This window comes from Hevea brasiliensis, chromosome 9, assembly GCF_030052815.1.
Source record: "Hevea brasiliensis isolate MT/VB/25A 57/8 chromosome 9, ASM3005281v1, whole genome shotgun sequence".
NCBI lineage: Eukaryota > Viridiplantae > Streptophyta > Magnoliopsida > Malpighiales > Euphorbiaceae > Hevea > Hevea brasiliensis.
The window spans coordinates 38,061,305-38,089,258 of NC_079501.1; the positions used below are offsets into that span (position 1 = coordinate 38,061,305).

Genomic DNA, 27,954 nt, shown 5'->3' on the forward strand with positions numbered 1-27,954 from the left:
AGTGACTTAAAAGCCTGAAACTTGACCATTTGAGCAGCAGTTAGTGTTTTGACCATAACTTACTCAAAACAGGTCCAAATGACCTGAAATTTTTACTATTAATAGTTTAGACATATATCTACAATTCTTATGAAGACACCAAAGCCCAGAAATGGCCAGAACCAAGCCAAATAGCTTGCACAAGTTCAGGTACCAAAACTGGCCAAACCAAAAGTGACCTAAGCCTACCATTTTAGTGCATTCTGTCTAGCATTGGTAAATTGACCATATCTTAGTCTACACAACTCAGAATGACCTGAAATTTTACCCCACGTGCAATAAGACATAGACCTACAAGTTTTTAGTTTGGATCGAAACCCGAAAACTGAGGGAACTAGGTCGTCCGGCTAGGTCAAAATAGTACACTGAAATCCGGTAAATTGCAATAAAATGCAATACACTTGAAAATGAAATTGGTAACATATACCAACACCAAAGGGCTATAAAATGTGACATATTGGTAACATTAGAATTGACTCACTTAGAGTGCATCAAGGGTCAACATTATAAGTTGACTAATGAAATGAATTGAAGGGAATAGTACCAAGAAAATTTTAATATTGGATTTTATTGTTAGAAACAAATTTATTGAGTACTGAAATACTTTAAATTGTGTGTTTCAGTTGAAAAGGATATTGAGAAGTATAAGGAACACTGAGTCAGGGCTAAGAGGCATTTATCGGAGGTTTGTGCACAATACTTTTTATATTCACTGCTTTTACCAAAAAATTTATTTGAAGAAATGAGTTATGAATAATTTTTTATTGTTTTAGCTTTGGGAATCTTAATTGGAAATTATTGTATTGCCTACTTTGCAAATGAAAATTTTGAGATAAAATATGATTTGTGGTTTGTATGAAATATTTAAATATTGTGATTTGGAATTGTTTTGATTCACACTTGGCATGACAATATTACTATGTTCCTCCTCCATTTATGGGGTGAGTGTGATTATATTCCTCCCTCTTTGACTTGCCAGTCTGAGGTGAGTGTGGATGAGTACTCATTATCTAGCTAGCTACCTCCCTCATTGATTTCGATTATTGGGGTGAGTGTGCCTTGTCGTGTTGTACAACACGGCAAGTTCGGAAAATTTGTTTCATGACCTAAGTTGTGTTATTGATTGGCAACACTGTGTTATTCAATTGTTTGATCAAATTTGTGTTATATGAGCTTTGAAAATCGTGACATGAAATTGTGAATTATTTGAATTGTAAATTGTCAATAAAAGTTTTATATACTGCATTTTAAATTGTTATTGTGCACCACCGAGTAAATTTTACTCAGCGATAGCTTTTTCATTGTTGTCGCAGGTAAACAGACGAACAGAGCAGCAAAGTAGGCTGCTTGTACTACATTTTGAGATTTTATCGGGTATATTGAGTATACCATATTTTGTAGTTTTTGTTGTAAATGTATTTGCACTGTATATATATATTATACTTGGTCTTGAGCAGTTGTAAACTAAAATTATAAATTATTTTGGCTTGTAAAAATATTGTGGTATATTTATCTTATCTCAACTTTTGGAAACACTGAAAAATTGATTGTTGAACTGAATTGATAATGTTGAGAAATTTATTGTGTTGAACAAATTTATTAGAGTTTGGGATTGAGAAATATATTGGAAGTGCTTTTTACAGGTTTTTGAAGAACTGTTTTATTCAAAATACAGATGGCACTCTGCCAAAATTTTTACAGAAATTATTAATACTTCAAATGTATTATTTGGTTTCACTTCAGTTAAAAAAAATTTCTAACACCTATCAATAGTGCTCACCACTATAAAAAGAAGTAAGAAAAGTTTTAAAATCCCTTGTAGTGTATTTAATGAGTTATCAGTAGACAAAGTTGGTAATTCATTAGGTACACTACGGGATCATATTATGCCTTACGGAGGGGTAGGGTGTGACATTACATGCCTGATAGCAGGCTTTGTGCCTGACAGATGTATACAAGGTAGACATATGGCTGTCTAACCTGTATACTCCCGTGTGTCTAGCATTATAGTTTGTTATAAGTTACTTGAGCATAAATATACAGATATGACATGAAATACACCGATATGACATAAAATACACTAATATGATTCCAAAGACTCTAATATTAGTTTAAAAAGCCAGAGAATGAAATTAATACCCAGAAAAGATACTGATAATTAATTTATTTTCAAAGTATAGAAAAGTTATAAATTGCTTAGACTGTATAAGAAATGAACAGAAAAGATATCGTTAAATTTAATTGTTCCCAAAGTGTAGGAAATTTATAAATGTCTTAGAATTGATGACAAATTCACTGATATGAGTTTAAGAAGACTGAAAATGAAATATATGCATAGATAAGATTCTGATAAATATATTGATTCCAAAGTATTATAAAAATGCCATTGACCTAGAATTATGAAATTACATATACGTCATTTTAAATTATTTAGTTATTTTACTTTAAGATTATGTACCACTAAGCAAATTACTTAGCGCGTTGAATTTTCCATTGCGTAGGTATTAGAGATCAGCAGCCGCCACAACAGCAGCTACCACAGTAGTGTTCTGACCGTAGTTGACCAGATCTGCATACAGTCCAGAGTCACCTCACCAGTCTTTTGTATTTTGGCAGGGCCCATGTATAGACTAGTATTTTGGTTCATCATGAATAATCATGATGTAATTGCTAGTTTGTGATGTAAATAAAAATTGTAATTACATATTTTGGATTGTAAATAGAGTTATAAATTTCTGCATATGAATTTCTAGATGAATGAATGAACTTGAAATTTTATGAGCAGAAATGACATGATATGACATGTAGAGATATGAAATTGTTATTAACAGGTAACTAGTGGAACCAACCAGATGCCAATTAAACAGATGAGGCTTTGCCCGGGTATCCAGAGAAATAAATTGTTATAAAAAAAAATTTCACATATGAAATACCTATTTTTAAATAATATTAAAAATTTACAATGAAGATGATAAGACAAGATAGGATGCTCTGGCACCGAATGTGGCACTCATCGCTCGGCTACATTATAGATGGGTGAGGGGTGTCACATTTAGTAGTATCAGAGTAGAGGTTTTGGCGGTCCTAGACCTAGATAGATAGAAATTGTTGTTTCACATGCATGGGCCTTTAGATAGAGTCGATGTAACACTAATGTAGATATGTTTTTTGTCTATTTTATAGGATCGATGGCATCCTATCTATCAAAGCACGGGTCTCCAAAACCGATAAAGGAAAAGGTAGAGAGTCATACACCTGCACCTACATCTAGTCAGGGGCGCAGTAGTAGTAGAGCAGAACCATCATTGGGTACTTTAGTAAGGACACAGCAGTCTTTCCTGGAGCAGATGACTCAATTACTCCGTCAGGTCACCGGAGCTATGCCATCACCTCCCCAGCCAGTATATAGGACCCCAGTAGAGAGAGTTAGAAATGATGAGCAGTTCAGGAGGGATAGGCAGCGCAAGAGAGGGTCTAGACCTGGCCAGTCCAGCGCAGCTGCTACAGAGAGCAAGAGACCCAGGGGGTCTCAAGGTCAGATTCAGAGCAGAGAATAGAGGCAGAGGTTCCGATTTGTCCCAAGGAGAGGAGGTCAGACTAGTGTATCAGTTGGGCAATTCTGCGAGTCCTCTAGCATGGAGATCAACCTCAATGCCAGTTTGTACACATTGTGGGAAGAACCACAAAGGAAAGTTTAGATTGCTAATGGGTGGATGTTTCAGATGTGGATCCACAGAGTATTTTTTGAAAGATTGCCTACGGAGAAGTGCTCCCACAGCTCCACCATAGACTCAGAGGTCTGCCCCGACAGTACAGAGGGGTAGAAGACCGATGAGACCAGAGATATCTGCTACATCACAGAGAGCTTCTGAGACTATAGAACAACCCAAGGCTGAAGTAGCACCCTGCGTGTACGCTATGGCTCGAGAGGAGCCAGACCTGGTAGACGTTGTCAAAGGTACATTTTCTAATTATAACACATTTAATTATGTATTGATAGACCCTAATTATGTTCACCCCTATATATGCATTGTACCTCCTATTGAAAGAGGATACCGATAGATGGGTCAGAAGATGACATACTTGTCACTAACCCTTTAGGTCACCAGGTGATTGCAGATTATCAACTGAAAAGGATTGTGTTAAAGATAATGGATGGAAATAAGAAAGAGACTATATATGAGAAGAAAGAGGATGAGTACAGAACTAATTGAGGATAAGTGTAGGAAAAACCTAATCTATTGGGATATACCGTGGTAATTATGCAATATTCTCAATGTTTGTGCTATAAGCTGTAGATTACAGTACCAACTTGGGACAATTGTGTAGAGCTACGTATTTTTGATAGTAAATCGAGATAGGGATACGATTATAGAGCTAGATTTAATAAGATAGACTAAGGATTAATAGAGATCTATATAGCTGAGATTGTACGATTACATGGAGTGTCGATATCACTCATAACTGACCAAGACCTGAGAATTTCTTCTACAGAAGTTATAGGGATCATTGGGCACTCAACTGCACTTGAGTATGGCTTTTCATCTCCAGACGAATGGACAATCCAAAAGGGTGATATTGGTAACCCTTAGAACTTATTAAAATTATTATAGATGTTAAAGACATGATAGTAATGATATGACATGAATTATATGATATGTATTGGAAAAATATATTAAGAAGCTGTGTCATCGATTTTGAAGGAAATTGGGAGAATTATCTTCCCTTGGTAGAATTCGTTTACAATAATAGCTACCAAGCCAGCATAAAAAAATGGCCACATATGAAACATTGTATGGGAGAAGATGCAGGACTCCCTTAGGTTAGACAGAAATGGGGGAAGAGAAAGTAGTGGGCCCAGACTTAGTGAGACAGACTGAAGAAAAAGTGAAACTCATCAGAGACAATTTGAAAGCTACCTCAGACAGACAAAAGTCATATGCTGACCTAAGGAGAAAGGATATAGAGTATGAGATTAGCGATAAGGTGTTTCTCAAGGTATCACCTTGGAAAAAAGTGCTAAGATTTGGTAAGAAGGGTAAGTTAAGCCCTAGGTTTATTGGTTCACATGATGTCATTAAACATGTGGGTCTAGTAGCCTACAGGTTAGCTTTACCCCCTAAACTGATAGGATTCACAATGTATTCCATGTGTCTATACTTAGGAGATACAGATCAGATCCTTCACATGTCATTTCAGCAGAGGAGATAATTGTACAACCTGATTTGACATATGAAGAAGGACCAGTTAAAATCTTGGCATGGGAGGTGAAAGAACTCAGAAACAAGAAGATCACATTAGTGAAAGTCTTATGGAGGCGCCACAACACGGAATAAGCTACATGGGAGAGCGAAGAGAAGATGAGGCAACAGTTCCCTCAGCTCTTCATATTAGGTAAATTTCGAGGACGAAATTTCTATTTAAAGGGGAAGAATTGTAACGCCCTCACCGTAGGTAGTCCGCACATTCTACTGTTCCAGCGACTAATGTCTGTTCGGACAGTCAGAATGTCTAAAACTACACTTAAACTACAGTGAAGAGACCTAAATTAATGAAATAAATATAAAGAAAAATTTAATAAATAAAGAAAATAATTTTGGGACCTAATTTTAAGGTTTATTTAGGTAAAAATGACATTAAAGATGTTAAAGAAAAGTTAGAGAAAATAAAATAAAATTTAGAGAATTTATTAATTGATACAAAAATAATAAAAATAACCCGATATGCACCCCGAAGGGCATTTTGGTCATTTCACCCTCCAGAGGTGAATTTTGACCTAAATGTCAAATTAAAAATTGAGAGAATAAAATAATTAACATAAATTAAAAATTTATGAAATGAATTGGAAAATGAGAAAAGAAAAGAAGAAGAAAAAAAAAGAAAAAAAAAGGCTTATGAAATTAAAAGAAAAATTTAAGTACACATAAATGTATATATATAAATACCCACAAGAGACAAAACCTCACCAACCATCTTCTTCTTCCTCTTCTCTCTCTCTCCTTGCCGTCTCCCTTGGTCTCTCCCTCCCCACCATTGTTATCAAGCTTAAAGCTTGATTTCCTCTTCATTTACCCATCAAAACCCATAGCTCTCTTCACAAATAATTCTCCCCACTCCATAAGTAAGCTTTAGATACCCATTTGAAGAAGAGAAATTGAAATTTGCAAGTTGGGTCACAAGGTAAGTGCAAAAATACCACTCCCTCTCTTCTTTAAATCTTGTAAGAATGATGAGATGAGTGAGTATTCCATGAAAATGAAAACAAATAAAAAGGAATTGAAGAACCCTAATTTTGGAAACCATGAATCTTGTGAGGTTTGCTGTTTTTAAATGATGAAAAATGGTTCCATAAGGATGTTTGAATAGTTGATATGATAAGAAGTGTAAAAGAGTTGAGTTTGTGTAAATTCGGTGATTGGAATTAGGGTTTTTGTATATGATATGGGGACTTTATGTAAATGCTTGAAATTGACTTGGTTGAGTTGAGATTGTTGCTTATAGAAGTGCTATGCATGCAATTGAAGTAAGGAAGATGGAGGAAATTGAAATTGGGAGTGCTTGTTTTCTGCAGGTTTTGGGACTCAATGAGTCCAGCATGAGTTTTGAACCATAACTGAAAATATGTGACTCCAATTGGTATGAGGCTAATTGGAGATGAAACTAGATCCAAAATAGCCCATTTTTCATGAAGAAACCATGCCCAAATTCTGTCCAAAACTAGACCTAAATACTGCCCAAATCTGGATTACCTTGCACTAAATCCAGAAAATGACTACCTGTTCATTTGGTCATAACTCCCTCTACACTGGTCCAAATGACCTGAATTTGATACCATTGAAAAGCTTAGATATAGGGCTATAATTTTCATGGAGACCACTAAACCCAGAAATGCCAAAAACAAAACCAGATTACTGGCCCAATTTGGGTCACAAAACTGCCCAGAATTAGGTTACCCAGAAACTGCTGGACCTAACCTAACCCGACCAGTTTTGGCAAAATGACCATAACTTGGTCTACAAGAACTCAAATGTAATGAAACTAGTGGCAAAATGTCCACAAGACACAGACCTACAAAATTTGTGTTTTGACCAAAATGCAGAAAATAAGAGAACTAGGTCAAACAGTTAGAATAATTCACTGCATCAAAACCTGCAATCTGACCAAACTTCACTTGACCCCAGAACAGTCTTTTAGTCATAGCTCCCACTAGAAAAATCCAATTGAGATGAGCCATACCTTTCCAGAAACCTAAGAAACAGGGTTACAATTTTTTTTTAGGAATCTTCCTCAAATTATGAATTTAAGAATCTCAAAAAGTGACCTGCAATCACTGTCCTGAACTGAGCCCTTGTTGGCACAAGGTACATGAACCCAGCTCAGTTAATTGGCCATAAATAATTTCACAAAACTTGAAAAATTATGATACAAATTTCTCAATGATCATAGCAAATAGGGCAACAATTTTTATGAAGATCACCATGCCTAAAAGTGACTGCAACCTATTCCATTAATTAGGTAAAATTTAAGTCCAAAAGCTACCTAGTTAAGGAACCAAAATCTGGGAATGAGTCAGTTATGGTTATCTGACCATAACTTGAGTTCTAAAAATCAAATTGACATGATTCAAAAGGTAAAATAAAGATAAGACATATAGGAACAACTTCTATGAAGGAAGTGTGGCCAAACAGTGGCTACAAACTGATCATATAGATAGGTAAAAGTAAGACACAAAAACTGAAACCAAAGAAAGGTCCATGAAATAAATTATCTTATGGTAGGAATTTAACCCTAACAAGCCATTAAACACCAAATCACATGAAAGGGTATGTGGGACCTATTTACCCATTATAAAGTGATATGTACATTTCAAAAAAATAAGTATGTGTAATTGCTCAACGTGATATGTAAAGTCAAAACAGTGAAACTGAACTTAAAGAAAGGTTCTTGAATTAAATTGTTTTTAGTAAAAACTTATTCCTAATAAGTCTCTACATGCTAAATTACATGAAATAGGTACGTGAGACCTACTTTCCCACTACAAGGTGACATGAAATTATTTGATACATAAAATGTAAATTTACCTAAATGGTTTGCTAAACACATAAGTCATAGGAAAATACACTTGGAAACTATGTTTCCATCATATATGAAATAACAATACTATAAATATGTATAGTACATGACATAAAATAATGAGAGTGATAAATACATAAGTTATACAAATAAGTGCTTGAGACCTATGTTCCCATTATAATAACATGTAAATGGTATAAGGCATAGGTAGTACATGAAGTGAAATAAAAATATATTATGAACCCTTAATAATACATAGCATGAAATAATAAAACTATAAGTACTTAATAGTACTAATTTGCCCAAAGTATGCCTAGGCTTATATGTATATAGTTGGATCGATTGGTATACCAATTAGTGACCACAGATAGCAGTACTGCTTGCATAGCAAATCATAAACTGACAATATATGTCTAATATGATTATTCTACAGGCTATATGCCTACCCCTTGGCCATTATGCCTAACCTTATTTCTGGCTTTACAAGCCTAACAACAGGCCTCGTGCCTGACAGCAGGCCTTATACCTGACAGATGTATACAAGGTAAACATGTGACTGTTTAACAGTGTATACTCCCGTGTATCTAGTATTATAGTTTGTTATAGATTACTTGGACACAAATATACAGATATGACATGAAATACACCGATATGATATAAAATACACTGATACGATTCCAAAGACTCTAATATGAGTTTAAAAAGCTAGAGAATGAAATTAATACCTAGAAAATATAATAATAATTAATTTATTTTCAAAGCATAGAAAAGTTATAAATGACTTAGACTGTATAAGAAATGAACAGAAAAGAAACCGTTAAATTTAATTGTTCCCAAAGTGTAGGAAATTTATAAATGTCTTAGAATTGATGACAAATTCACTTATATGAGTTTAAGGAAATTGAAAATGAAATATATGCATAGATAAGATCCTGATAAATATATTGATTCCAAAGTGTTATAAAATATGCCATTGACCTAGAATTATGAAATTACACATATTATCGTCATTTTAAATTATTTAGTTATTTGCTTTAAGATTATGCACCACTAAGCGAATTGTTTAGCGCGTTGGATTTTCCATCGCGTAGGTACTAGTGATCAGCAGCCGCCACAACAGCAGCTGCCACAGTAGTATTCTGACTGTAGTTGACCAGATCTGCATATAGTCCAGAGTCACCTCATCAGTCTTTTGTATTTGGTAGGACGCATATATAGACTTATATTTTGGTTCATTGTGTATAATCATGATGTAATTACTAGTTTGTGAAATAAATAAAAATTGTAATTACATATTTTGGATTGTAAATAAAGTTATGAATTTCTGCATATGAATTTCTAGATGAATGAATGAACTTGAAATTGTATGAGTAGAAATGAGATGATATGACATGTAGAGATATGAAATTGTTATTAACAGGTAACTAGTGGAACCCGCCAGATGCCAATTAAACAGAGGAAGCTCTGTCCGGGTATCCACAGAAATAAATTGTTACAAAAAAAAAATTTCACATATGAAATACCTGTTTTTAAATGATATTAAAAATTTACAATGAAGATGATAAGATAAGATATGGTGCTCCGGCACTGAATGTGGCACTCATCGCTTGGCTACACTGTAGACGGGTGAGAGACTTCACATGCTTAATCTTGTTGACACCATATTAAGGGAATTCTCTACTGAGTATTAGGCAGGATTGGTTTTTTGCCATCTCTAAGATAAAATTGAATTCAAATTATTTGAAATTGTGGATCATTAGATTTCCTTTTTGGGTTTAGTCAAGCCATTTTAGGTTAAATATTGGTTTGGAAGTTTTAGGTCAATTTATGAATTATGGGTCATTTCAAAGTCAAAATATATATATTTTTAAATTTATTCGTCTGATTTTTTTAAATTAAAATTTAAGTTAATAGGATCAATTAAAATGGTTTAACTTCAGTTCTGATCATGCGGATAGCAGAGCGAACTCTCAAATTTTCGAGTAATATTTTTGAGTTTTGTGAAAATTAAAATGAGTTACAGATAAGTTGGTAAACTACACGTGTCATCCTTAAACTTAAGGTATATAACAATGACCTTTATTAGTTAGTTTTTACAGTATAATGTTGACGTCGCAATTAAAAAAAAGGAGTAAAAGTTGAAATTACTGTTTTACCCTCTAATAAAAACCTAATTTCCCTTCTTGTCGTCTTCTTTATGTTTGGTGCGCAACCCCATCGATTCCAAAATAATTTAGATGCTATCATATTTGTGTAATATCAATTCTTAATATGAAATAAATAATTATATTTTCATTAACAATTAAAATTTAATTTTTTAATAACAAATAATTATACATAATGAAATAAAATCTCTATCATTAATTTTATTATTTTTTATTTTATATATAAAGAAAGAAAAAATAAATCTAAATCTTTCATATTTAACATATATATAATTATTATTTGATTATATTCACCATTACATCTCCACCACCCATTTTAAATTTAAGATATATATATAAGAATAAAATCTCATATGTTCATTTTAAATTCAAGGACTGATACAAAGATCTGTTTAGTATTAAAATTCTGTGATAAAAGTATTTTTAATAAAAAATATCTTAAATAATATTAAAAAAATAAATTAAAAATTATTTAAAGCTCCGTGTATTTTTATAGAAAATATGAAAAATATTTTCTATATTTCTTAACATTTAGGATATTAAAAAATTAAATTAACAGTAAATATTTTTATCAAAAGAAAAAATTAAGTTTTTTTTAAATAGCTTTTTCTTTTTAAAAAAGAGAATTATTTTTTATTTTTTAAATTTGAATAATTTTAGAAAAATATAATATATATATATATATATATATATATATATATATATATATTATAAGTATATATTATTAATTTAATATTATAATCGATGAAAATTATTTTTTAAAAAATATTTTTTAATTTTTTCTTCAAAATAAATAGAGAATAAAAATAAGTGAAATTTAATTTTAAATTAATTATTTATATTTACCGAAGTGTTTTTTTTTTCTTCAACAACTTCAAGAATAATACTAAACAAACCTAACATATAATTGGGCATGTTTTGTTTATATAAATATGAGAGAATCTTGATTTATTTCGTATTTAACTATTATCATATTTATGCAAATATCACCCTTAAAACAAAATTTTCTCATATTTATGCAAAACCCACACATGGGATTTAAATTGCAATTAATATACCAATTCCTTAATATAAAATATCAAAATTTTCAAATTTTAATGAAAAATATTAATTATTTTCAAAATTTTAATGCATTGGATTTTAATATAAAAGAAAAGGAAAAAAAATGAATGCATTGAATGATTGATTCAATAATGACAAAGGTAAGGAAACAGTGACAGAGAGTCAGAGACAAACTGAGAAGTAATTAACCACAGATTGAGTTAAAAAAAAAAAAACTACAGATTCTGTGGAAATATTATAACATTTCTCTCTCCCTCAAATGCTGCGGAGAAGTAATCAAAAAGTGGTAGTATGTTTTATTTTTTTAAATATATTAATTAAATATTATTAAAAAATAATTAAAATTTAAATTTAATTAATTTTAATTATAAAAATATTAAAATAATAAAATAATTTTTTTAAATTAATTTTTTCAACAATATTTAAAATAATATTTTTATTTAAAAAAATAGTTTAAGGTTGAAATAGATTTTAAAAGGTCCAACGCTTTTCTTCCAATAATTTTAGATTTTGTTTGGGAAGAATACAAAAGAGTTTACAATAATACAAATTGACCAAGAGCGCAAATTGTCATCTCTTCACATGGGAGAATTTTATCCCTTTGTGGCTCTCTTTCAATTATTAACTAGTTTTTTGATAAAATATTATCTAGTTGTTTTATATATAATTATTTATTATTTTATTTTAATAATATAATTTAATATAATTATTTTTCTATATTTTATATTTTTAGAATTATATTACAAAATTTTATTAATAATAAAATTTCTATTTAATTATAGTAAATACAATTTAAAATTTTATTAAATTTTAAATAATTATATGTCTATAAATTAAAATCAAATTTAATTTTTATTTTTAAATAATTATTATTTATTTTTTTTCTAAATATTCCTTTACAAGAATCTAACAATATGGTGTACTTTTAATAACAACAGGTATAGTTTTTTTTATTTTTTCTATAAAAAATATAAAAATATATACTATTTAATTTTAAATTTTAAAATAAATTGATTAATATATTACTTTTATCAATTTTAAATTATATTAATTTTATTTTTTTAATATGTCACATTGTGATTCATGAAATATCATTATTAAGTCAAATGACTTACTTTTATAAATATAAAGTGTAAAGTTATATTTAAAAAAAGAGAGAGAGAGATAGATAGATTGAGGACTAAAGTGTAAAGTGCATAAAAGAAGGAGGTGTTAAAGAGAATTTTTCTCAAAATTTGTCTTTTATGATACAGTTGGCACTCTTCTCTTCATGTGTTAAAAAATAATAATAATAACAAAAAAAAGATAATGAAAGAAATTTGTAGTGAAGAACGACCAAAGAGAGAAGAGAACTTCTTTCTTTCTCCTTCTTTCTTCTTCCAAACCGTAGATTAAGCTCCACATCCAATCTCCATCTTACCTTTATTCCATCACCTTATATCCATCCCTTTAATCTTCAAAGAGAAATCAAGGGTTAAGAAAGAAAGGGAGTTTTCCATTGTGGCCAAATTAGTAAGGAAGAAAATCATCTCTTATTGGCTTAAATTTCTGTTTGAATCAATCTTATACATTGTAAATTGTTATTTTAGAGTGTGATTTGACAAAGAAATGATCAAGAAAGGAAGGGAACGGGGGAATTAGGACTTTGGCTAAAATGTGAGTTGAATATCTTTTTCTTCTTCATTAAATTTCTAGTTTCTTCTTTTTATATCTTTATGTGATAGTGGAATGGGTGTACAAGGTTTGGAAAATTTGAGTTTGAAGTCATTAAAGTTGATTGCTAAATTGAGAAGTATATGAATTCTCTTTTTAGAGATGCCAAGTACAGAAATTTTGTATTTACAACTATCTATCTTCTGTTGTTTTATGATATGGTTAGATTATGTAGTTAATTTGAATTTAATTGCAAGTAGAAGGAAAACTCTTTACTGTGATTTATGGTCGGAAATATTTAATAAATAAAGATTTAAAGAGTACTAATTAAGGGTAATAATTTGATTTTTTTTTTCCTCTTTTGAGCATGTATAAGGTAGAGTTGTAAATTACACTGAATCACGAGTTAGAGATAGTTTATGCCGTTGATTTTTAATATTTAATATTTGGATATACAAAAAGTATGGTTAAAATTTGAGAATTCTTGAATAGTCAAATTGTGTGAAATAAATTTCAAAATATATATTGTCTAATTCTAAATTCTATATTTGTGATTTGCTATTTTTTAAGTAAAATAAATATTTATAGTGCTTATTTGAAATTACTATTAAATTTTACTATTATTATTTTGAAAATTATTATTTATAAAATTATTTTCTAAAAAATAGTTTACATGTTCGGTAATAAAATAGAAAATTATTATTGATAAAAAAAAGTTATTTGTTATGCTTTTATTTAAAATGCTATCAGAGGAAAAATGATTAAAAAGGATTAAATTATAAATATATTATTTTATTTTTATTAATAATTAATAATTAACTTTGTTTCTATTAATTTTTTATAATTATATTTAATTTATATAATGAAATATATTTTATTTTAAAAATTTAATTATTTGTTAAACATTAATAAACAGCAATTAAAATTTTCACTTATATTTACAAAATAATTATCAAAATAATATGTCATTTACTTAATTACAAAGCATAAATATTTATTTTAATTATTAGTAAAAATGATTTATATATTGACTTAAATAGTATTATAAAAAAATATGAAAGATAATTTCTACAAAAGAAACTATAATTAAAAAAAATTATTTTTAAAATAATAATTTAATAAAAAATTAGAAACAGGCAATCTTATTTGATATTGAATTTTAAAATTTAAAATTATTTTTTAAATAAAAATGTTATTTTAAATTTGATTGAGAAAATTAATTTAAAAAAATTTATTTTATTATTTTAATATTTTTATAATTAAAATTAATTAAATTTAATTTTTAATATTTTTTAATTAATATATTTTAAAAAATAATTTTTCCAATAACAATTTCTCCACTAACGACAAACAAAACCAAAATTTGCAAAAAGTTTCATCACCTCGACGTTTGTGAAAGCAGCTGAAACTGTGATAAAAGTACGGTTATTGCTGCTTTTTTAAAACTGGGGTTTTGAGCTCTCAAAACTCTGGTTCCAAAATTATTTAAGTGTTTTTGGCATTAAATTTGGGAAGTTTAAATTATTTTTTTTAAATAAAATTATTATTTTAGATATTATTAAAAAAATAATTTATTATTTTTATAATTAAAAATTAAAATATGTATTATATAATATATTAATACACTTAATTATATATATCTTAGTTATATATATATATATAGAAAATAATAATGGTTAGATAAATTAGTGTTAAACTTGAAGTTTAATCTTTTAAAATTTCACAATTGTGAGAAAATAGAACAATAGAACAAAAGAACAATATTGAGAATGATTGAAGAGTTTGATTATTCCCTCAAGCCAATGGTGTCAATTTATAAATTGTACAAGACAACTAAATATGAAATACAATTCTAATTAAATACGTAATTATAGTCACGATTCTAGCACCTAAATATATTCACATAATCACTGCAAACACACATATTCTAGCTATTTATGGTACATATCTTAACACTCCCCCTCAAGCTGGAGCGTGCAAATCATATGCTCCAAGTTTGTTACAAATATATTCAATCCGAGAGCCTCTGAGAGATTTTGTCAGGATATCTGCTAATTGGTCATTTGAGCTAACAAAGATAGTGGCAATACACTCAGATTCAATCTTTTGTCTGATGAAATGACAATCCACCTCTATATTTGTAACAATTTGCTTGCCCAATCTGCATATGAGTAACCAATAATCTGTGAATGACCCCTTTCTTCATATAATAGGCCTTGTTCTGAAGCTCCTTTAATATATTTGAATATCCGAATAACTGCATCCCAATGACTACTACATGGTGTTTGAAGGAACTGACTGACCAAACTTACAACAAATGAGATGTCTGGGCATGTGATTGTAAGATAATTGAGTTTTCCAACCAATCTCCGGTATCTACCAAGATCTTCCAATGGCTCCCCCTGTCCAGAAACAAGTTTGACATTTGAATCCATAGGAGTATCTGCGTGTCTACAGTCTAACATGCCCGTCTCTATCAGTATATCCAAAGCATATTTCCTTTGAGAAATGGCGATACCTATTTTGGATTGTGCCACTTCAATCCCAAAGAAATACTTTAGCTTCCCAAGATCCTTAGTCTGAAAATGACTGGACAAGTGCTATTTGAGTTTTGAGATCCCAACATAATCATTTGCTGTAATAACAATGTCATCAACATAAACAACGAGATAAATGCACTTATCATGGCCATTATGGTGGAAAAATACTGAATGGTCAGCTTCACTCTGAGACATTTCAAATTGTTGGACTAAAGTACTAAACCATCCAAACCATGCTCTCGGAGATTGTTTCAAGCCATATAAAAAATGCCATAGGTGACACACCAAACCAGACTCCCCCTGAGCAACAAACCCTGGTGGTTGCTCTATATAAACTTCCTCAGCTAGCTTGCCATATAAAAAGGCATTTTTAATATCCAGTTGATGAAGTGGCCAGTGATGGATGGCAGCTAAGGAAATAAAAAGGCGAACCGAGACAATCTTAGCCACAAGAGAGAAGGTATCACTGTAATCAAGGCCAAAGATATAAGTATAGCCCTTTGCAACAAGGCGAGCTTTAAGTCTATCAATATAGCCATCAGGCCCCACCTTGACTGTATAAACCCATCGACAACCATCAGTAGATTTTCCCTTTAGTAGTGGCACCAAATCCCAAGTGCCATTGTTATGGAGAGCAGTCATCTCTTCAACCATTGCATTACACTATCCTGGATGTTCCAAAGCTTCTCTAACAGTCTTAGGTATAAATACATTAGACAAAGTGGTGACAAAAGCATAGTAGAAAGGAGACAAACGATGATAACTCACAAAATTATAAATAGGATGAGGATTTCGAGATGAACAAATACCTTTTCGGATAACAATGGGAGGAGTAGCATCGTCTGTTGAAGGCGAGACCAAAATAGGTGAAGATGAAGGAGGGCGAGAGTCACCAGGAGCCAGTGTTGTACCTGTATCAAGCAAATGAGCATTAATTGTGTTAGTGGGAGGATGAGAATGACGTGAGTAGACATGTGGAGGTGGTGGACTAATTGGTGGTGGAGGAAGAGTAGGAACTAGTAAGGCGGTGGGAATAAAAACCTTGGATGCGATATTAGAGGAAAAAATAGGGAGATATTTCAAAGAAGGTTACATCAACTGACACAAAGTATTTATTTGTAAGTAGATTGTAGCATTTGTAACCTTTTTGAAGTTTAGAATATCCCAAAAAGACACATTTTATTGATTTGGGTTGAAGTTTATCTTTGCCAGAAGTGTGATCATGAATAAAACAAATACAACCAAATACACGCAGGGACAACTGATGGGCACCTTGGTCGGGAAACAAAATGGAATGAGGACTCTGATTCTACAAAATAGAAGAAGGCATTCGGTTAAGTAAGTAACAAGCAGTAAGAATAGCATCTCCCTAAAAATGAAGAGGAACATTATGGCGAATGAGTAAAATGCGGGCAATCTCAACTAGATGTTGATTCTTTCGTTCGACAACCCCATTTTGTTGAGGGGTATAAGCATACGAAGTTTGGTGAGTAATACCCTGAGAAGATCAGAAATGAGTAAAAATAGTAGACAAATATTCTTTTACATTGTCACTATGAAATATTTTAATAGAAACACCAAATTAATTACGTATTTCAATAGAGAATTTTTGAAATATAGAAAATAATTCAGAATGAGTCTTCATTAAAAATAACCAAGTGCAACGAGAATAATCACCAATAAAAGTAACAAAATAATGAAATTCTAAAGTTGTACTGACACGACTTGGACCCCAAATGTCTAAATGGACAATTTCAAATATGGCATTAGCCCTATTATTGACTCGCTTGGGAAAGAAAACACGACTTTGTTTCCCAAGTTGACAGAACTCACATTCAAAAAAAGATAAACTAGAAATACTAGGAACTAATTTTTGCAATTTGGCAAGACTCGGATGACCCAGACGATTATGAAAAAGATCAGCGAAAGTCGTAGAGGCAAGAGCAACTGGAGAATTTGAAGTAGAAAGATTGTACAACCCTTGTGACTTACATCCTACTTTAAACATCTTCCCAGTACTCCGGTCCTGCACAACAACAGAGTCGGCTGTAAAGGTGATAGAACAATTGAGATTTTTAGTCAATTTACTAATGCAGATTAAATTATATGGGCATTCTGGAGTGAACAAAACTGTGGTTAAAGGAATAGATGGAAAGCCTTTTACTTCTCCTATGCCCTTAACTAAAGTTTGTGAACCATTAGCCAAAGTCACTTTAGACAAAATCGGAGGAGAAACTAGAGATGAGAAAAGACTTTTGTTATCAGATATTTGATCAGAAGCACCAGAGTCTAGGATCCATGGACCAGTGAGCGAAGACTGTGTTAGACAAGCAAAGGAATTACCAAAATGAGCATTGCTAGAAGATTGCTATTTGGCTATTTGATATTGTAAATACTCCTTATAATCAGCTCTAGCTAATAGGATAGAATCTGACACTTGATCCTTTCCATCAGGTAATGGAAGAATACTATTTTCACCGGATTGAGCCATATGAGCAGTTGATCGGCCCACATTATTTGACTGAATGAGGCGTGGTGGTTGACCATGAAGGGCTCAACAAGCGTCTCGAGTGTGATTACTCTTATCACAATAAGTGCAATGGAGCCTTTTACCCTTGCCTCTCTAATAAGTACCCTGTCTCGATTAGTTTCCACTTTGTGCAGCTAAAACTGAAGATTCAATTCTGGAGAAATTATTCTTATTAAGTGAGATGCGTAGAAGCTTGGCAGACACATCCTCTAGAGTGGGAATAATCGGACTAGTTAATATCTGGTCTCTAACAGAATCAAGGTCAGGTCTTAGCCTAATCAATGCCAAAACCATGAAGAACCTATCCCGTTGTTGCTCAGAAATATTATCAGTACATGGCATGATAGAATTAAATTCATCTTTCAGTGATTCTACTTGTCCTAAATAACTAGACATATCTTATTGATTTTGCTACAAATGAACCATATCTGATACTACCTTATAAATACGCTGCACATCATTTATATATAAGGTATTTGCCGTAGTCCAGACTTTGCAATAGGTTTTACAAGACTGAAAAATATTAAGTAATTTTGGATCTAGAGAATGCCACAAGAGACTACATAATTGAGTAGCAATCTTAGTCTAATTAGCTCTATTTGTTAAAGCTATATCTATGGCATTTTTAATCAAGTGGTCATCATACCCCTGCCCCATAAACTATAATTCTACTGATGTAGCCAAAGACATATAATTTTGACTTTCTACTAATTTAACAGTACTAATAGCTAGTGAATTACCAATGGAAGAAAATATGGGTTTGAGAATCTCAGAACCTATGTTGGATATGGGTGTGAGAATCTCAGAACTTGTGTTGGAGGCTGTATTGGAGGACTCCTCAATCTCAGACATGTTGGCAAGAGAAGCACACTGAATGTTGTTCAGAAATACATTAGAAAAGCCTACTGTATGAAGAGGTAGTGACAAAAAAGTGAGAAACAGGTGACAGAACCAGGGTGGTTGAGGTCACTTGAGGCCGGCAAATTGACGGGAAGAAGCGCGTGAAGGCGCTTGTATTGGAGTCTTTCGCCGACGGTCAATGGAGAGGCCGATCCTGGGCTGGGTAATCTACTAGACTAGGCTGTGACAGCTATGGACTCCTAGAAAGTAACCGAAAAAAGAGGGAAAGTTCCTCCCTATGACTTTGTTTCAGATTTCAAATCAGACCCACGCAGGGCTCTGATACCATGTGAGAAAATAGAACATAAGAAAATATTAAGAATGATTAAAGAGCTTGATTACTCCCTCAAGCCAATGGTGTCAATTTATAATCTGTACAGGATAACTAAATAGGAAATACAATCCTAATTAAATATATAATTATAGTCACGATTCTAGCACCTAAATATATTCACACAATCACTATAGATACACATATCCTAGCTATTTATGGTACATATCTTAACAAAAATTTAGAAAGAAAGAGGAAAAGAGAGACAGAGAGATGATTCATATTTTTAAATCATACAACTATCACCAAAACTACATAGTCTAATATTCTAAATTTATTTCTCATATAATAATTAACTTGATTTTTCATTAAAAAAATTAAATTTATATTAAAAAAATATATTTCATAAATGCACTTTTTATTTGATTATATCATAATATTATATAATAATAATATAATATTTAACAATATATTATTTCATATTGAGAGCACATATTTAATACCTTAATTTTATTTTTATGTATAAGTTAACTTAATTTTTTTAAAAAAAATTAGAATACAGATAACTATATTTTATATATTGGTTATATTATAATTTTAAATAATATATTATTTTTAAAACAATTATAAATAAAATAAATATATTTACAATATTATGAAATGTAATTATTAATATAAATGCTTTTATAAACAAGCCAGCTCATGACCTTATAAACGAACTTGTTCACGAGTTTATTTGTGAGCCTATTCAATGAGCTTGTTCAATGAGTTGGCTCGTGAGTTTGTTTAACTACCTGACTGGCGAGCCTATTTAACGAGTTGACTCGCGAGCTTGTGAACGAGCCGAGCTCGAGCTCGAGCCAAATACTGTTAAACTCGAGCCTAGCTCTTTTAAAAAATGAATCAAACCGAGCCGAGTTCGAGCTCGAGCTCGAGCCAAATACTGTTGAACTCGAGCCTAGCTCGTTTAAAAAATGAATCGAACCGAGCCGAGCTTATATCAAGTTGAGCCTTGAGTAGCTCACAAGCAACTTGATTCATTTACACCCCTAGTGGTTTGGAAGACATTAAATTATTTCTACAAGCTATCTGGATAAGAACAATTTCTGGAAAAATTCAGAAATCCAAAGGGCTTGAAAGATCCCTTGACATCTTCTGACATGGAAATAAATTGAAGCTTAAAGTTTCACTGAGAACACATATGTATGTCTAGATTATATTGTTTAAATTTGAGGATTATAATTTGAGGATGATCAAATGGCTAGAATATTAGATAAAAATTCGGATATACGAACAGCCAGATTGAGAACTTGTGTAAAAATGTTTGTTCAGTCATAGAAAATAAATTATTTTTAGTATCTAGAAATTTTGGCTTGACGTAAAGTTTTGTATACCAAATATTTGATATGTTAGGAAGCTTGTAATTTAATTTGGAGTCGGTGAATTTAAAAATTTATAATGAATTTTTATATATAGGTTGTCTGGTTTTGTATCATGAGAAGTACTCTTTGCTTGCTTGTATATTTAACTTGGAACCCAAAGCTTTAGTGTGAGTATACAGACCCTCTAGATTCCATCATTTCCTTTTCTTATGTCATTTAATTGTTAGGCCACTTCATTAATTTGACTATGAATGAGTTGTGCAAAAAGGGTTAGAATGATTGTTAGACTAAATGGAGGAAATTGTAAACAAATTCCCTTCCTTTATTTCCGTACTAAACTTTTATATGATGATGTTGCGTGAGTTCACAAGACAAAACTTTTAATTTTTGCTTTCCCTTGGTAACTAAAATACATTCTTATTCATAAAAGAGTAAGCTTTATTGTAAAGTAAATGTTAGTATAGTGAAATTTTTAATGGAAATCTATGGGTGATGAAATGTACTAAAACAAGGTTAATTAATTTGTGACCATAATCCTAGTGGAAGGACGAATGGATACTTACATGACTGTAGTGATGTATTAAAAATTCTCAAGGATTGACAAACTACTTGTGTTTATTTATGCAATTAAGATTTTGTGAGCACCTGCATTCTAAACGGTTATGATAACTTGAGTAAGGTGATGAAATGTGATGTGGAATAAAACTTGGAAAATTTGGGTTGTATACCTAAAATGCATGAGAATAGTTAAGATACCTATTTATGCATAATTTATAGTTGAGGGAAATTCCTAAAAATCTGATAATAGTGGCGTTGACACTTTTGTTATTTGGATATAGTGGCGTTGTCACTTCTGTTATTTGAATCTAATGGCTTTACTACATCTACATCTCTATATCTGACTCTAGTGGCTTTGCTATATCTGTATTTTGCCACATCTGTATGTAAATTTAGTGGCTTTGCCACATTTATATCTGGTTCTGGTGGCTTTGCCATATCTGTGTCTAACTTTGGTAGCCTTGCTACGATTATGTTTTCCCTCAACTCTAAATCTATGCATATAGGGTTCAAAATATAAAAAGAATAAGAATGGACAATAGCTCATTAAATGAATGATAAATTTGAGATAAGGTTATAGTGAGTGCTAAGGGTCTCGGTAAAAGGATTAAATGAAATAGCTAATATTACACCAGGTATTAAATTACTAGAAACTTGATTAATCACTAGGATGTTGTGTTCTGACTAATAAAGATTGTAATGGTAGGTACTTTTGTGCAAATAAACAAATGAGATTTCATTATTGAATAAGACAAATTCTGAATTGTCTAAAAATATGCAAAACTAAATTGAATTAGAAATTGTAAACTAAGATAAAAATTTATTTTAAGTTCTGAATAAGGAATTTGTAGTAATATGCCACCAAATTTTGTTTTTAGATGTAAGTACATACCATATAATGTATTAAGATTGAGAAATTTTGCAAAGCTTACTAATCCATGAATTAAACTAATGGTTTTAAATTATGTTTGTATAGTTTTGAATAATGGGATAATTTCCCATTTTATGTCACTATTAGTAAAAAATAATTGCTAGAGAAAATATGAAAATACTGAACTGTTGATTATAACTTATGGATGGTAATCTAATGATATGATAAATATGTTGCTTAACTGACTAGTAGAGTTTTTCTTGATGAATATGGAAATACAAAATCTTCCAGAAACTCTGAATCTAATGTTCCAGGAATCATTTATTAATTCTTGCTATTTATTAAATTTATTGATTTAATAATATTTATGATTTCTGCAGGTATTGATAAGTTTGCTTTTGTGTCAAGGATTGTAGCTTGGAGTATTGGCTTAGTTGAACAAGAATAACGGTAAATCTACTAAGACCAGAAGACAATTGTAATAGTCAAAAACTCAAGTAATGTATATGAACATCTGCATGCATTATTAGAATTGTAAAATACCATAAAAAAATGTTAGCTTAGCTTTGGGATATGTGACGAGTACTTGTCATAATATAATTTGCAATAATTGATTATTACAAAGAAATTGAATGTTGAATTTAAAATTATGGTTTCATAGATTTGATTACATATTATTCTGTTGATTTTTTTTAAAATAGAATTACTTAAGAAAAATAAATATGAGAAATCTTGATTGACTAAATGAACTAATCAGTTAGAAATTATTATACATGCGATTGCAGTTCTAGATTAGTAACGTAAACCATAGGCGTTGTGAACACTAGTACCTTAAGAATTTGGTTTTGACAATGGAGAATAAAAAAAGAGGCAGATGTCAATGATAAGGTCAACAGCCAAAATATTTCAAAGTGAGTCCTCTTTTCCAATAATTGTAACAGTTATCTATATTACAATGCCAGAGCCACAATTCCATTTAATGTATTTTATCCAAAGTTTCTGCTTCTTCCCCTTCATAGATGTTGTGAAAATAAAGCATTCTTCATAGTAGAGCACTATCGAAAGTGCTCGATTAATTTTGGATTAGATTGTAATAATTAAAAGTGATGACGGTCGAGTTAGTGAATGCGTTGAAGAAAATTAGTACTTCTTTGATTATTTGAGTGTCAAAGAATTGAAGATAGGCATTAAATACAATTCAAGCGTGCACTGACCTCTCTGCTGTAAGTCCAAATCACTAGAAACATATTTTTCCACTTACTATATGTATTATATGAAGATAAAGATCCGTAGACAACTTGTTCAAGCTCGATATTTGTAGAAGCAAGGTGAGATTATTTAGCACGCATATTTCAAAACTATAACAAGTTTATCATATGAGATTAAGAATTTGTTGTTGAGTCAAGTTTTATGATAAATTATACCTTTTCAGAAACATGAGCATGGAAGAAGCAAAAGAAAAGAAAGAAATTGAGAATGAGGACATGGAAGAGACACAGTATGAAGCAGAGAAATTAGAAAGAGCCCAACCATGGACAAAGCAAATCACTATAAGAGGACTGCTAGTGAGTGTTGTGATAGGGGCCATCTATAGTGTTATAACCATGAAGCTGAACCTGTCAACTGGGATGAGTCCTAATCTAAATGTTTCTGCAGCACTTCTTGCTTTTGTTTTTATCAGAACATGGACAAAAACGCTTCATAAGGCAGGATATGTAGCCAAGCCCTTTACCCGGCAGGAGAATACTATGATTCAAACTTGTGCAGTTGCTTGTTATAGTATAGCTTTGGGAGGTTAGCTTTCATCTCTAGTCATAGAACTTGGCATAAATTAACGTTCTTTTTCTTGTTAATTAGCTTGCTTATTTATGACCTTTTTTTTAAACATTTCCTTTATTTTGGATTTTGAGTTAATTACAGGTGGGTTTGCTGCTTACCTTTTGGGATTAAACAGGAAGACATATGAGTTGTCAGGGGAACATACTGAGGGGAACTCTCCAAGAGCTATTAAGGAACCTGGATTTGGTTGGATGACTGGCTTCCTTTTCCTAGTTTGCTTTGTTGGCCTTTTCGTCTTAATTCCACTTAGAAAGGTGTCTACATAATCTCTACTTTCTAGTTTCCATTAACTTCTTGCTTTGAAAGATCACAAAAGTGCTGTTACATTTTTTTTCCAACTTAATTTGTAAGTTTATTGGGTTGAAGACCATAGGACGCCAGTGGCATCATGGAGTCATAACTCCCTTCTTATTTTATATTAATTTTCTAAATTAAAAAAAAAAAATTTTGGGCTTTGTGTTGTAAAATAAAGTTCTGCTTTTTGAATCCATATTCAAATGGGTTATTATTAATTATTAATTTTGAGGAGTTGTTGTAACCCAGATCATGATTGTAGACCTCAAGTTGACTTATCCAAGTGGCTTGGCAACTGCAGTTCTCATCAATGGCTTTCATGCCCAAGGAAATAAGATGGCTAAGTACATTCCAAATTTAGCAGTTTCATTTCTTGGTTTCTTAGTTCCTAACGTTAAATATATTATTAAATATTGAGCTATAATTGTTATTGAAGAAAACAAGTCCGTGGGTTCATGAAGTACTTCTCAATCAGCTTCTTGTGGGCATTTTTCAAGTGGTTTTTTACAGGGAAAGAAGCATGTGGGTTTGCACAGTTCCCTACTTTTGGATTGCAAGCTTGGAAGCAAACGTATGTAACGTTTTGTTTCTCTTATCGTTGCTGTCTCTAAAACTTGGCTTCTTCACATACGATACTGATCATTTCTTTGCTGGTTTGTCAGATTTTTCTTTGATTTTAGCGCCACTTTTGTGGGAGCAGGGATGATTGTTTCCCACCTAGTGAACTTGTCTTTGCTTCTGGGCGCTGTCCTTTCATATGGGATTATGTGGCCACTTATTGATAAGCTCAAAGGAGATTGGTTCCCTGAGAATTTAGAAGGAGATGCTAACATGAAGGGCTTGTATGGTTACAAGGTCTAGCTCTCTCTGATCAAACGAACTTCTGTTCGTAATTTTCTAAAACTTGTACTAATTCTTGGTCTCTGGCTCCTTATAATTTGACAGGTTTTTATATCAGTTGCTCTAATCCTAGGAGATGGGCTTTACAGTTTCGTCAAGATAATGAGTTGTACAATCATTAACATCCATAGCAGATTAAGGAGCAGCAACCTCAATACAGGTAAATTGAACAACCTTGTTATGATAACCTATAATAAATCAGCAATTGAAAGATTCCTTGTTATCTCACAAGATTGCTTTTCCCAGAGGCTTTGGATGACCCGCACAAGTCACTTGATGATTTAAAACAAAACGAATTCTTCCTCCGAGAGAAGATACCCATGTGGATAGGAGCTGTTGGATATGTCTTATTCTCCATTATATCCATAATTGCTGTCCCAATAATATTCCCACAGCTTAAATGGTACTACGTTGTTGTTTCTTATATTCTTGCTCCGTCTCTGGCATTTTGCAATGCTTATGGTGCTGGTTTAACAGACATAAACATGGCCTATAATTATGGCAAAGTTGCTCTCTTTGTACTAGCAGCACTGTCTGGGAAAGAGAACGGTGTCGTTGCAGCTCTTGCCGGGTGTGGCCTTATAAAATCTGTCGTTTCTGTTGCCTGCGTACTTATGCAGGATTTCAAAACAGCCCATCTGACTTGCACATCCCCAAGAGCAATGTTCATGAGCCAAGTTATTGGCACTGCCGTTGGTTGTGTGATGGCTCCTCTCACCTTCTTCCTCTTCTACAAGGCATTCGATGTTGGAAATCCAAATGGAGAGTTTAAAGCTCCTTATGCACTAATCTATAGAAACATGGCAATTCTTGGTGTTCAGGGGTTCTCGGCTTTGCCTCAACATTGTTTGCAGCTTTGTTATGGTTTCTTTGGTTTTGCAGTGGCAGTTAACCTGGTAAGAGATCTCTCGCCACAGAAATTTGGACCATGGATGCCACTTCCAATGGTTATGGCAGTGCCTTTCCTTGTTGGGGCTTACTATGCCATTGATATGTGTGTTGGAAGTTTAATTGTTTTCACATGGAATAAAATCAACGCCAAGAAGGCAGAGTTTATGATTCCAGCAGTTGCTTCAGGATTACTGTGTGGAGAAGGACTATGGACTCTTCCTGCTGCTATACTTGCTTTGGCCAAAATAAATCCACCAATCTGCATGAAATTTGTACCTTCCTAGTCCTACAGAAATCTATTGAAAATAAAGATTCATGGCAAGGCAATCCATGATTCAGGATTTGAGTAGAAATGTACTCTTGCACTGCAACCCATTAGCATGCCCTTTTAGTTGCAACTTAAAACAGTTACTGTAGATGAGTTTTAAATAGCTCAATGATATTGAAGTCATTTTTAAGACTCTGTACTTTTAAATTGGAGTCTCAATTGAAGTTGTATATGTGTATATTTTGTGACGTGCATTACAATTTTATATAATTGTAATAAAATATATCATTTTTACATTCTAAATATTTTTAATTTAATATAATTATATTCTTATATAGATTTTACTTTCTTTATATTTCTAAATATTTAAATAATTATAAAATAATATTATAATTTGATATTTTGCTTCAGCCTTCAAAATTAGTATGTTGACCTTAGGTAAATTGACAATAATAGCAAGATTTTTTATTGATAACATTCACATGCAACTACTCTAATAAGAATGATCCTTATGATTGCCTGATCAATCTTAAAAATTTTAAAAATAATACATAAAGAGAGAATATAGAAAAATCAAATAAAGAGAGAATATAAAAAAACATAAAATCCAAATTAAAATAATGATATTTGATAAGAGAATTCATCAGGATTTTTTTTTTGTATTTATCATTTTTTTAACTTTTGCTAGGTTTAAATTTCTTTATAAATGTAATTTTATTTAAATTAAAGAATATATTAATTAGTGATTAATTATTAAATATATTATTAAACTTTTCATATAACAAAATATGTTTCTAATTAAAAGAAAATACTATATAATTTTCACTTTACTCTTTAATAGGACTCCATAATTTTTTTTTCACTTTAACTTTTTGCTAGGTTTAAGTTTCCTTATAGATTAGAATTTTATTTAAATTAAAGAATATATTAATTAGTTTCTAATTATAAAATAAATTGTCAAAGTTTCATATAATAAAACAGATTTCTAATTAAAAGAAAACACCCTATGTTTTACTTGACACTTTTTATGTAACATCCTCACCGTAGCTATTCCGTACATTCTACTGTTCCGATGACCGGTGTCGGTCCGGACAGCTAGAACGTTTGAAAAAATATTTAGACTAAAGTGAGGATTCATAATTAACTCAAATATTAATAAGAAAAATTTAGGAAAAATTTTAGAAATAAAATACAACCAAGTTAAATGAGCCGGTACCCTAGCGATGAGTAACCTAGTGAGAAGTTGCGGTCTTTGCAGCTAGGAGTCCTAAACTTGGGAGAAAATTCATAAAATAAATTTTGAAACTCTAGAGAAGAGTCATTGAGGTTTCTATGGCATTAGAATGCCAAGAAAAGGCTTAGAAAATTTTTTCGATCGGTACAGAAGATTTTGGTTCAATAAGCCAAACGGAGGGCATTTTGGTCATTTCGTCTTCAGAGATAATTTTTGACCGACTTGTCCAGTTAAGTAAATAATTATTATGATCTAAAATATGAATAAATATTGCTAAAAATTAAATTGAAAATGAGTAGAAAATAAAAGAAAAAGAAAATGAATTAAATGAAAAATATGACATCACATGATGTCATTAGTTAGGTCTCCACCAATCACAACTCAACAAGCCAATTAAAAAGAGATAAAATGGGAAAAAAATGAAAACAACATCTGCCTTCTTCCTTGAGTGACCAGCCGAAACACACCTCCCTCTCTCTTCCTC

At 31.4% G+C, this 27,954-nt stretch overlaps 1 protein-coding gene across 6 annotated transcripts; it reads left to right on the top strand.

Moving 5' to 3' along the window:
- The first annotated feature begins 12,637 nt into the window (after window positions 1-12,637).
- Window positions 12,638-26,426, top strand: LOC110659362 (metal-nicotianamine transporter YSL1). Of its 6 annotated transcripts, XM_058153771.1 has the most exons (11): window positions 12,638-12,851; window positions 12,929-12,995; window positions 22,425-22,494; window positions 23,477-23,609; window positions 23,701-23,838; window positions 23,965-24,137; window positions 24,427-24,521; window positions 24,614-24,748; window positions 24,840-25,032; window positions 25,123-25,237; window positions 25,324-26,426. In XM_058153771.1, exons 4-11 carry the CDS (start codon window positions 23,576-23,578, stop codon window positions 26,250-26,252), a joined length of 1,812 nt encoding a protein of 603 aa, XP_058009754.1. In that variant the 5' UTR covers window positions 12,638-12,851; window positions 12,929-12,995; window positions 22,425-22,494; window positions 23,477-23,575; the 3' UTR covers window positions 26,253-26,426. The 6 variants fall into 6 exon arrangements, with proteins under 6 accessions (XP_058009754.1, XP_058009752.1, XP_021672957.2 ...); XM_058153769.1 differs by having other exon boundaries at window positions 23,477-23,838; XM_021817269.2 differs by lacking the exons at window positions 12,638-12,851; window positions 12,929-12,995; window positions 22,425-22,494 and adding an exon at window positions 22,729-23,372.
- Window positions 26,427-27,954: the final 1,528 nt, after the last annotated feature.